Source organism: Sinocyclocheilus grahami, unplaced genomic scaffold, assembly GCF_001515645.1.
Source record: "Sinocyclocheilus grahami isolate Dianchi unplaced genomic scaffold, SAMN03320097.WGS_v1.1 scaffold119.1, whole genome shotgun sequence".
NCBI classification, from domain to species: Eukaryota; Metazoa; Chordata; class Actinopteri; order Cypriniformes; family Cyprinidae; genus Sinocyclocheilus; species Sinocyclocheilus grahami.
The window spans coordinates 162,645-175,028 of NW_015505298.1; the positions used below are offsets into that span (position 1 = coordinate 162,645).

General features: G+C 40.4%; 1 protein-coding gene across 1 annotated transcript in view; it reads right to left on the reverse strand.

Moving 5' to 3' along the window:
- LOC107589699 (Fanconi anemia group J protein homolog) overlaps positions 1 to 12,384 on the reverse strand; it is a 38,209-nt gene that overhangs the window by 22,876 nt on the left and 2,949 nt on the right. Inside the window, exons 7-8 of the mRNA XM_016278194.1 lie at positions 5,384 to 5,680; positions 1,924 to 2,145 (exon numbers count right to left, since the gene is read on the reverse strand). Coding sequence (XP_016133680.1) covers positions 1,924 to 2,145; positions 5,384 to 5,680 — 519 coding nt within the window. The remainder of the gene's footprint in view (positions 1 to 1,923; positions 2,146 to 5,383; positions 5,681 to 12,384) is intronic.

Here is a 12,384-nt window from a genome sequence, read left to right on the forward strand (position 1 = left end):
ACAGTCCTCCATAAAATGTGCTGGACACATCCGAATATTTGGGTTGACGTGTTCTGGAACAGTGTTGTAAATACAACTTAACCACTGATTTCTAGTCATGTCCTCTTTTGGAAGGTCAAACAAAGTAGTTCCGCTTTCACAACTAAACACACAGCGGGCTAGAATGAGCGGAGGCCGGCGGCCTAGAGTGAGCGGAGGCCGGCTTGAGTAAGCAGCGGCGGGTGGGCTTGAGAACGGCGCGGCCGGCGGATTCAACGAAGGAGCGTCCGGCAGGCTTGCGGCAACCACATGTGATGACCCCGGCCTGGACTCCGCTTCGTCCACGGTGAAAGCCGATCCGGCGATCCACAGCGCGAAGGTGATGTATTTCCTCAGCGACCAGCACGGATCAGCTCTAGGCATGACGAAGCGGATATCGTCCTCTTTTGGACGGCCAAACAAAGTAGTTTTGCTTTCACAACGAAACACACAGCGCCTTCACGACATGGCGGCAGCGGCAACAACAATACTACAGCGAGAATAAAAGTTACGCTTCCTTTCTTTGCGTGAACATTTGGGTGGCGTTATGCAAATCTTCCCACATCGTGACGTAGACATGTGGGGGCGTGTTAGAACGAGCCGTTTTAGGTAGTCATGGTTGACTCTTAACTTTTATAAAGAATATCTCTTTGGATTTGAGACTTTAGTCTTTGCAACTTTACAGATCTTCTTTATGCACCAAGAGCTTGTAACACTCCAAAGAGAAAGGAAAAATTGAAATCGCATCATATGACCCCTTTAAATGGCAACGCTGATTTTTCTGCAACCCTAACTAACCCTAACCCTTTGATTTCAAAGTTTTTTTTTTTTTTACTAAAACAGACAAGTAAACAGTCAGTAATAAAATAAGAATAGATCAATGACAAGCAATGGCACAAACACATACGATAACAAGATACAACTAAAATGAACTGTGCTTTAAGTTTGTCAGGTAGGTATAACAGTAATATTAAGGTACAGAAAAAACACAGAAACTGAATAATCTTTTTAACTTTAAAATAACACTGGTTAGTCTTCAATGTATAAATAAGCATTAATGACAGACAGCAGCAGGTTTATTTAAGTTGCTGTCTCTTTAAGACCTAATGCACAGATCTAACTGTTACACAGTTTTGTTTCTCAACTGTTTACATTCACTTAATAGCCTATATACCGACAATGTTTAGTATAAATCGACTGTTTACGTGAATAATCATCAAGACGGGAATTTTGACTGTTGCAATTGCATTTTGACTGTTTACGCACAATATGGAGCAACATAACTTCATTCTGTAGTCACACGCTCTCAGATGCGGCTCTACGTACACGCGCTTTGGGTGTGAGCTCACAGAAAGGGGTCTCACAGAGTGAGCTTAATTGAACATTTGAATGTTTAAAATTGTAAGACTCAAAAGCACGTGCAAATGATACATTCCGTCATCTGTCCGGAGCATCTTTCACACTGAAATATTTGGGGGAATTTCCCATGTTACAAGCGCGGAAACTGCGCGAATCAGTAGAATTATGCGCAATCCAATGAAATTCAAGCCCTGAATAGAATTAGAAAGTTCAAAAGAACAACATTTATTTGAAACAGAAAATCTTTTTATCATTACAAGTGTCTTAACTGTCACTTTGAAATAATTTTTTTGTGTGTAATTGTTGAATAAAATTATTAATTTCTTAGTGCATATATTACACTAAGAAATGTAGTGTATTTATACACATCAAAACACTGTCTAAAAATTTAAATCATTTTATTTGTTTTTCTGGAACAAAGAAAAGAAATTCTTAAATCTACAAAGAAAAAAAGCCCTACCTTAATCAATTTAAAAAATGCAATTCATTACATTCCGCATATACTGAAACTCAAGATTATATAGTAGCTTATGCACTGATGCTCACGCTTTCACGAATGAGGGGGTCCAGCAGGTAGTTGTAAGGACAGAACACGATGCAGGCATCTTGCATGAGCTCCCGAGCTGCGTAGTAAGCACAGGACCGCAGCTTACCTCCAAGACGCACCAGATCCTCAATGTCCCAGGCATGATGTAGCCCATGAACCCACTGTAAAGTGCTCTGATCACGCATTTTATGCACATTGTGGTAGTACCGACATGACAGACCCTGAAAAGACATGAAAATATAAACACACACATAATACTATTTTATGAAAAGTGGTAATGTTTGAGATGTACTTGCCAAGACTTAAGTGACATAAGTGGTAAAGCATAGCTAGCACCAGCAAGAGCAAGTTTGTGGGTTTGAATCCCTTGAAGAATACTTGAACTGATACAATAAACGGGTTATGTATTGAAAAATGTGGATGTTATGATTCAATTAAACCACATAATTGGACACAGGTGGATATCCCTAACACTTATAATAATTGTGTTATTTATACAATCATGTAGGCAGGTGTCTCCCTGCAGAGAAGGGAACGTCTGTGCACTGTTTCGTGATTCACTGGAACCTGTAACATGCTGCTGAAAGGCTAATGGCAGCTTCCAGTATACATACTCAAAGAGGGATTAGCCACCAATGAGAGCACGGGATAAATGTCAACCCGATCGTGCCGTTTTGATCCTCCTGTCCTCCAACTCTTATGAAGGTGATGACGGCACTGCTGAGGGGTGTGCGACCTAACGACAAGTGTCTGAAAAGCCTATGCTCTTCAACCATTCAGTAAGGCAAGGAGAGAGGAATAACGACTCGGAGTGGGGCTTATAAGAGGACACAAGAGATGGGGCCCCAGGGAGGCTGAGGAAAACGACAGCTCATTCTCTCCTCTCTCCGAGCGGGGCTGTCGGCACGGTCTTCCCCGCTTTCATGTGCAGGAGCACGTCACAGTCGAGAGGTGAGTGGACACCTGTGGTGACAGCATAATAGGTATCATTACGCAGGCCGCCCGATGGTCAGAGACTAAGCAACACGGACAAAACTCAAGCTCCCACTGGAACAAAGTGTGTTTGAAGCCTTTGACAAGGCTGCACAACAAAAAAGGTCTGTATGACTGATTGGGGAAAATTATCGCCTGTAACTGTTCTCCACAGCTTTATTGACAGAGATGAAGTTTGTGAAACCTTAAAGCAAGGGTTTGCGTTTCAGGGTCGACAGCTTGTCTTCTTTTCTTACGACAGTGTTACAGTGAAAGGAGAAGGGGGGCTCACAGAATAAGTGGCCACACTTGCTGTCTGGCCTGCAGGCCACTGTGAAGATCAGGAAACGAGGTGTTTGGTTCCACAGTAAAGTGTGGGTCAATCTCCGTTCACAAGATCCAATTCAAGAGATTCATTGGCTAACAAATTCATGATGAACAGGGTAGAGACCATGACCTGTACACTTATGTAGGTGGTCAGAGGAAATAGTAGGTGCACGGTTATCTTTTGCTGTATACACACACAAAACACCCTTATCATTAGGGCTGAACGATTTTGGAAAATAATCTAACTGCGATTTTTTTTACCAATATTGCGATTGCGATTTAATATGCAATTTTTTTTTTAAAGCTCTTTATGTTCTGTATTATTCAACAAAGACAAGTTATAAATCATTGTATAGTATGACCAACACACTATTAGATAGATTAAACATAAATGTTCTTTTCTGTAGGCCAGGCCTATTTGTTACGATGAAATTAGGTGATGCATGAATTGATATGACTGACATTTTTATTTAACAACTACAATCACAGTATATTGACTGATTTGTTGAACTTCCAACCTTGTAAGCATGTAATAATTATGACAACATAAAGCACTGACAAATAAGCCTGGTGTAAACATTAATATGAAAGTCAGTAACAAATCACACAAAACCCGACATTAAACTGATGCCTTGTTCTATTTATGACGTACTGACACAAAGTTAAAATGATTTGCAACGGTAGCTTTGTCGCGTCCAGTGTAGAGCTGTTGCGGCGCGACAACTGTAGCGTCCGGTATAGACACGGTGAGTGAAGCTGAGAGCAAGATATGCCTCATCATATTTTCTGTATTTAGCTTTTAAATGACCAGCACCTGCCTGGGTCTGTGCGACTTCATCTATGGCTTTTCTCTTCGCTTTCACAAACCGATCCATCTCCCATTCTAAGTTACGTCCTTTGGCTGTTTACTTATTTATTTTTCTGCTGATGGCCCGCGCTCGACTTGAAGCAGTGCTACTTAGACCAATGGGTGTGTGTCATCAAAGTACTGAGAGAGCTATAAGAGAGCGCAGACGTCTCCTTATGCTTTCTCTCGCTCGCCGTACTTTGATGTCATACACCGATCTGATCTTCAAGTCGAACACACCTCTTTACTCTCGCGTGTCACGTGACCGTGTAATCGCAGCCTCTGCGATTGAAAAATCTAAATTTTTCATATCGCGATATTATCGCAAATGCAATTAATCATTCAGCCCTACTTATCATACAAAAATCTAAAATGAGACCTTTCTAAAAATGTCAATCTTAGGTCAAACGATGTCTGCAGCCAAAGAAAACAGGCCAACACCGCAGACAGAAATTGTTAAGGTGCGGCCACATAACTGTTGTTCAGTGGATTTTGTGGGTGAAATCCAGCCATTTCCAATTGGCATCCACACAATAAGGAATTTGAGTTAAGGGCGAAAGATCTCCCCACACAGATTTCACAGTGGGTTCAAGTTAGTCACTTGGATTCAACGCACTGACAAAGCTCTTTGGTTTGAAAGTAACTTTTGTATCAGCTGTGCTTCATACATTGCTGACAACATTGCAGAAATGACGCTAATGTAACTGTTTCCACCATTACTATTTAACACTGCTTAACTCTTTGTTTGGTTAAAGTCATCATTGCATTGCACAACATTAGCATAATTGCAATGTTTTGACATCTATATAGCTGTACAATTTTTGTTTGAACCAAGATGTTTAAATACAAACGGCAACAAGAAAAAAAAAAAGTGTTAAATATTATTTATATAATAAAATATTCTAATATTCATATAATATCTTCTACATATGAAAAATATTATAAAAATATTAAATCAAAGTTAGTTATTCCAAACAAAGGCTAAATTTAAAATAAGCATTTTTAGTTATCCATTAAGATTTTTTGGCCTAATGTGCCCAGAATTTTTGTTACTTTCATTTCACAGTCTTGAAATATAAGTGGAGATTTCAGGACAACCAAGAGAAAAAGATTCATTGACCATCTTTAGGTTTCTCTCACAAGTTATTGACAGAGTTCAGGGTTCAGGCCTTGAACTCAGTGAACCAGGAGATGTCTAAGTCTACTCTCTTTTATCCCTCTGAGAGGCTCTAATGATGACAGATGAATGAAGAACCTGTGCTCAAAGGTGGTTGCAATGTCACATGGTGTAACCTTGGAAGGGGCCGACTCACGCTCTTGGCCTCCAGCAGCTCCTTGCAGCGCTCGTTGCGGTTGGCATGAGGCACCACTTCGGGATGGACACAGGTGTGGTCTCGGCTGGACAGAATCGTCATGGGCACGGTGGAGTAAAGCGTCCGTTTCAGCTCCCGTGCAATCTGTGTGATCTGTTTATGAGTTCGAGTGCCGAAGAAGATCTTTGGGATCTTTTTCCTTCCGCTTCCCTCTTTGTCTTTGTCCTTGGAATTTTCAACCGTTTTTTGTCCTGCTTTGAGGTTGGCGCAAGGACAGAGTGAACAAGACATGGGAGACTGTGGAATACAAAAAGAGAAAAACAAGTCAAACAGAAACATTACAAAGAGAAACAACCTACTTGAAGCAATGCTACAGCCCTTTTTTGTCCAGCTCATGAAAAGGCTTTTGTATAAGCAGTCATATAGATAATCATTCACATAGCAGGCAAATGCTATAAGTCAAGACAGAATGACCCCAAGCAAGACTGTAATTTTAGACCATGCCATTGTTCATGATACTGGCCCCTCTGATTGGATCTCTTTAATTGCAGCTTTCACACAAAGGGCCATGCTTGCCTGCAGCCAGCTCTAGTGGTGAAACTGATCTTGAGAAAGGTATGGGTATTTTAAGTGTCCCACTTTCCCCTCCATTCAAGGGAATGACACAACTCATGTGTTACACAGCCGGTGTCAAGCAGAGAGTCACTGCTTTATTCTGTGGGAGAAAGCAGTATTGTCAGAGTACTGAAATACTGCATGCATAAAACAAGAAAAGCTTGTGAAGTGTTTAAATCTAACTGCTATGCCTGGAATATTTAATAAAGGAACTGTTATACAGGAACTGGACAGAGTCAATATTTCTTCACCTTGAGCATTAGTGGGCTTAATCTTTCCCTGTATGTTTATGGATCAGGTTTCTAATCATTGCTGATAGGTAGGAGCAGATGGAATAAGCAGGGTTTTTTCTGCTGAATGGATTTAAGCATGATAAACAGTTAAAACAATAAAGTTTGGGGAGAGAAATTATAATTTTTATGCAGAAAGGATTTAAATTATGCAGAAATTTAATTAAATTGCTTAGAATTTAATTAATTAAAAATAAAAACATTTCTATTTCAAATGATGTTCTTTTGAACTTTTTATTCAGAATACTGAAAGATCACAGTTGCTGAAAATTCAGTTTTGCCATCACAAGAATACAAATTAAAATGTATTAAAAACAGTTAACTTTAAATTGTAATAATATTTCACAATATTAATGTTTTACTGTATTTCTGATTAAACAAATGCAGACTTGGTAAGCATAAGAGATAAAAAAAATACTACTACCACAAACTTTTGAACAGTAATGCACATATGCTTACAAAACATATGTTTACATTAAATAAATAAGTAAATCAATCAGTCAATAAATCAGGGTCAAATAAATTGTAAATGGCAAATTGGTCTAGAGAAATATTAAAGGGGTCCTATTATGCCTTTTCACTTTTTCAACTTTAGTTAGTCTGTAATGTTGCTGTTTGAGCATAAAAAAGATCTGCAAAGTTACAAAGTTCAAAGTCCACTTCAAAAGGAGATATTTTATTTAACAGAAATCACTTTTCAAAAACTACAACGAACAACTCATTTGAACTACAACCAACGCATATTTTCCGGGATTTGTGATCTCACAAATATTGACGAATGGGGCGAGACCTGGTTGAGCTGCACTAGAGAAGGCAACGAGTGTTATCACTATGTCGGAGACACGCTAGTTTTTCCAAGGCAGACGAACTTAGAGTGGTTACAATCATCCGGGTTTAAATCGCGCTGAAATTGATTTGATTTTGATGCAATATTTACACTGAAGCTCGCAGGCGGCTATGGTAAGGGGAATGACATTTCCCGACCAGGCGCCGAGTGCTGCCAATCACAACACACACTGGCCCAGCTAACCAATCACAGCACATTTCGTATTTCAGAAGGCGGACCTTCATTTGATACAGGAACTATTCGAGCCGTTCATGCCAGACTGGGGCAAGTAGATATAACTGCAGACCGGAGATCTCCAAAATGGGGCGTGAACTCCAAAAGTGGGCAGAACCTCCCAAATGGGGCGGGGTCTCCTCACGCGAAGATTTTCACCATTGGCTCTGGCTCCAGCCAATTGATATTGACTTAAATTTCAAAATAAAACTTTATAAATTTAACATTGTTTCTAGTTGATCTAAAATAAAATAAAATAAAATATGCTATATAAATAAATATTCTCCGTGAGAGCAGAGCCCAAAGCTCGTGGCCAGTGGTGTTCGGACTGGAGTTTGAACCTCTGCTTCATGATGTAAACGGGAATCACCCATGAGCTCTCCCGCGAGCCGTCCCAGCGCAGCGCAGGGGAAATATTTTACTCTATCGCTTTATTCTAAGTAACGGGGGCATCCCGGGGCACGAAATTCACAGGGTAGAAGGGGGTAGTAACGATGGGTGTAACTAAAAAGGTGCCATCGTCCAGTGAGGTCCGGTTATGGAGTTACGGAATGATCTCATATCGCATAATCTTAATAACTGTTTATCTCCTGAACTGCAACTTTCTTTACCACGCTATTCAGTGCCAATCCCACCGTGCAGTCAATTTCACTGGTTAAGGTCAGGTGTGGGGTAGGTTTAGGGGTTAGTATTTTTTGTAGCATAGTGTAGGAAAATCAACACTTTAATTGACAACCAATAAAATCTTTAGAATCAGCTGTGGGGCGGAGTTTGCAATGAAGTGGATTGGGGGAAAAAAATTGCGCATGCGTGTCATGTCTGTCAATGGGAGGAAGCCACGCCCTATTTTGGAGCTCCCGCCCCCATTTGGAGATCTCCAGGCTGCGGTTATACCCTTCTCGACTGGGGAGAGAGGGGTTGTAATAATGTAAAATATGTGAAAAATAATGTGTTTTTCGAACAACCTAGTATGAGAGCCTGTTCTAGCACACCCCCAAAACAAAATCAAGACTTTGTAAAAAAGCATAATAGGACCCCTTTAAAATTCGATTTAAAGTTCTAAATAAAATGTTGCTTTTACAAGCATGTGTACGTTTTTTTACCCCCTCTCAATAACATGATTTTGCCCATGCATAACTGACAACTTTTTGTGTGTGTTAATACATTAAAAATAAAGCAGACACACAAAAATCAATCAATCAATACTATTAAAAATTATTTTAGGTATCACATCACATTATGCATGTGAAAAATGATTGATTGATCATTTTTAAACTTGCTAAAGATTACATTTAACAGTTATTACATTATTATTAGTATTAACATTAAAATTAGTTTTGAACTTTCAGTGAGCGTCAGATGGTGGCAAAGGCAATCTAAATGAGCATGTACAATTAAATATATTGATACCAATAAATAAAATATCCTATATCAGTCTTCAGTCCTTCAAAATAACAGTAGCTTCTTTTCTTTTCCTTAGAGTGACAGTAAGATTACCCCTCATAAGCAAATGCTAAGTCACGGCGAGTGTTACACCTTCACATCAAGGATCAAGCTGTCCTTTAGCCTGCACTCCACTGAAGAGGGTCCAGCTCCGGTTACTCGAGCTGCTTCGCAAACCTTGTTTGTCATTAAATATTACAGTAAGTGATAGAATGGAAGCGAAAGTGAGCCCGTCTTGCAAACTGTCCCCCGATGGGACAAAGACCAGTGCCGATGTGCTAAATAAACAGAGAGCTGGCATCAGCTAAGGTTACGGCTTCGCAGCAAGAGTTACGGCTCTACTGATCACCTTACCTGCTGCTGCCACATTCAATAGGCCAGTCCAAGTATCCTGCCTCCTATACCGAATAATTACTTATTTATCGCAGGGGGAGAGAAAGGGCTGATTGTGAATGGGAGGCCTTGTCAGCAGCCGTGCAGGAAACAGCTGACACAAGGGTATCCGTTACACGAAGCCTGCCACAGTTTCGGCCCCTCTCGCTACCACACAGCAAATAAGACACCCCTGGAATGCAGATAACAGCCTCCATTGGCCGAACCCGCCGCCACAGACACATTCAGGCAGAGTGCCGCATTCTTTCATGGCGAGGCCGATATCAGTGAGGTACACCTCAGGCCACTCCAGACCTCAACAGTGGCTCCTAATAAAACAGTGTGTGGCATTGTGTGGGAGCGTTAACCCAAGCATGCTGTTCCAGTCAGGGGCAGACACCTGCAGATGCATCTAGCAGCTCATTGCTCTGCTAAGAAAATGTGGCCATTGTTCTGGCACTAAAGAATCAGCAAGGATATTGGGAAAGTGTCTTCAGGGGTTTTTAGAAGTATTGGTGTACAATGACAGCATTTCACAGCTCTTGTGGAACCTAACTGCTAGTTACAGTTCAGGGCCAGCACACATACTACAAATACATCAAATAAGCTGCTGGTCACTATATGGTGTATTTTAAGGACAATGGATATGTGAAGAGTAGAGTAAGGAACTAATAATCTTTTGTTTAGTTTTTTTTAAACCAGAACTAAATGATCATCATTATGACAATCAGTACATTAACAGTTCCAGCATGTGCAAAATGAAAGAGTTGGAAAGTATTTTCATAATAAAATATTCCATGTATTACTTTTCAGCATAAAACATACAGCATGACCGTTGAAGTCTGATTCTCGAGCAAATTACTCCTATGTCAATTTCTTTTTTGGAAAAAAAATAAAAAATACTGTGCAACCAAGGAAGTCAAAACACTGCCAAGAGAATGACTTTTAGGTCCTGGTTCTCTTTAATGAATCAAAAACATACAGCGCTACTATTGTAGTCCGATTCCCATGCTAATGACTATAAGCAAGTTGTTTTTAGTACATCAAACACATTGAGCACAACCAATGAAGCCAGATTCCCAATTGACCTTTACGAACCGGTCCTTTAAAATGAATTAAAAACATACAGCATAACTAATAAAGTCAGATTCCCAAGCAAATGACTCTTATGAGCCAGTTGCTTTTAATGAATGAAACACATAGTGTGTGATTAATGAATTCAAAACCTTCCCAAGTGAACCCCTTTTAATGAATGGCTTATTTTTTTATTAATTAAAAACTTACAGCACAAACAGTAATGTCCAATTCCTGATATAATGACTGTGATTCACTAAAAACAACTAGCTTGTAAAAACATACAGTGAGAAGAATGAAGTAAAAAAAAATTTCCAGGTGAATGATTTTTATAAAACGGTTGTTTTTAATGTATCAAAATCATACAATTCTACTTGTGAAGTCAGATTTCCGAGCAAATAAACTTATGAGCCAGGTGTTTGTAGTGATGTAAACACAGACTGCGATCAATAAAGTCAAAAGTTTCCCAAGTGAGCAACTTTTATGAACAGTTTCCTTTTTTTTAGGAATCCAAAACATACAGCACAACCAGTGAAGTATGATTCTTGAGCTGATGATTCTGATTCACTGAAAACAACCGGCTCATAAACACGTATTACAATGCGACCAATGAAGTCAAAATATTCCCAAGTAAACAACATTAGTGAACCGTTTCTTTTTAATGGATTTCCAAAACATTCATAGCAACTAATAAAGTTCAATTCACATGCTAAAGTTGTTTTATCTAATCACAAACACATACGAATTAGATTCAAATAAATCTTTAGTGAAACCATTAAGAAACCAGAGTTAAGACAAATCAGCATCAGAACCGGAATTGTTAAATTCCTGAGCGAAGAGACGGAGGATTCTACCAAGTACTTATCAGTTACTGGTGAAAAAACATCATAAGAGCTGGGTTTGTTCTGTTAGACAGTGGCATTTCTGTTTGCCAGGTGAGGTGTGGAGAGAGCAGCTCCTGTGTTTGAGATGGTGAGGCTAGATTGTCTGCGCTCTACAATGGCCCTGTGGTGGAAGATGCAGGCCTGAGTGTGAGCGTGAACAATGGAGACTGCATTTCAACAGGCTGGCTCTGAGAGCCTGACACCTGAGAGACTGAAATCTCACACTGTCCGCCTGCCTGGGCCACTGCACCCTCACCACACAGATGGACAGAGAGAGAAAGAGATAGCGGGTGAGAGACGCAGACAGCGAGTGAAGCATTTCAGTGAGGTCTTTACTCCCTATAGCCCTCCTGATAGCTGCCCCGGAGCGCCCCCACCCCACAAATCCCCAATCTCACAAAGCACCTGTTTATCCCCGGAGCGCCATAACCAGCAGGTGAACCCCATTCAATATTTATCCCAGGCTTTCACAGATCACTGCCAAGCAAGGCAAACCTCTTAATTAAACTGGAGCTCGCTTCAAAGGGCCCATTGAAGATGTCAGTCAGCACTGGCAGGGGCCGAGAACGGTGTCAGGTGAGAGAGTGAAACCTAAGGCCTGCTTTCTCTTTTCCCCCTCCACCTAACACAGCCATCAGCCCGCCCATCAGGCCAGGGCCGTCCTCCTCTTTGACAGTCCACCAATCTTGAGGAACGCATAGCACAAGTCACTCCTTTTCCATTGTGTCAGTTGTAAGCAATATGTCCTACGGTGTGACAGAACGATCACGCTGACACAGATTCTTTTCACAACTGGCCATGTGAATACCTGTGGTGTTTATTACAGTGCATCAGATTTTCTAAGAGGCCTTATGCAGTACATGGAGATGCTAAGCTGCCCTACATATCAGCCTCTCTCAACAAAACAAATAAACCATCTTCATAATAACACTTCGTAACCCCAGATTAGGAGGATTTCTGCTTGATGGAAATTATGAAGTGCCAGTTGTCTAAGGTTATCAAAGCGCGGATAAAAGGTCAGGAAGATTTCCAAAGTGCAATCCAAAAGGCTGGAAACCTTCCCATAAAGTCTATAAGCTAAAACAAATCTAGCATCATCAAAAGTCTATAAAACCCTGTTTTGCATTCAGTCAGACATTGCTTTGGCGCCGTCCTATTTAGGATTAAAGCAACTATGTGTGCCTACATTTAATCTGGAGTCATACAGCTTGTTGTGGCACAGAACTAGTCAAATTATAGTAATTAAACAGAGATAATTCCTGG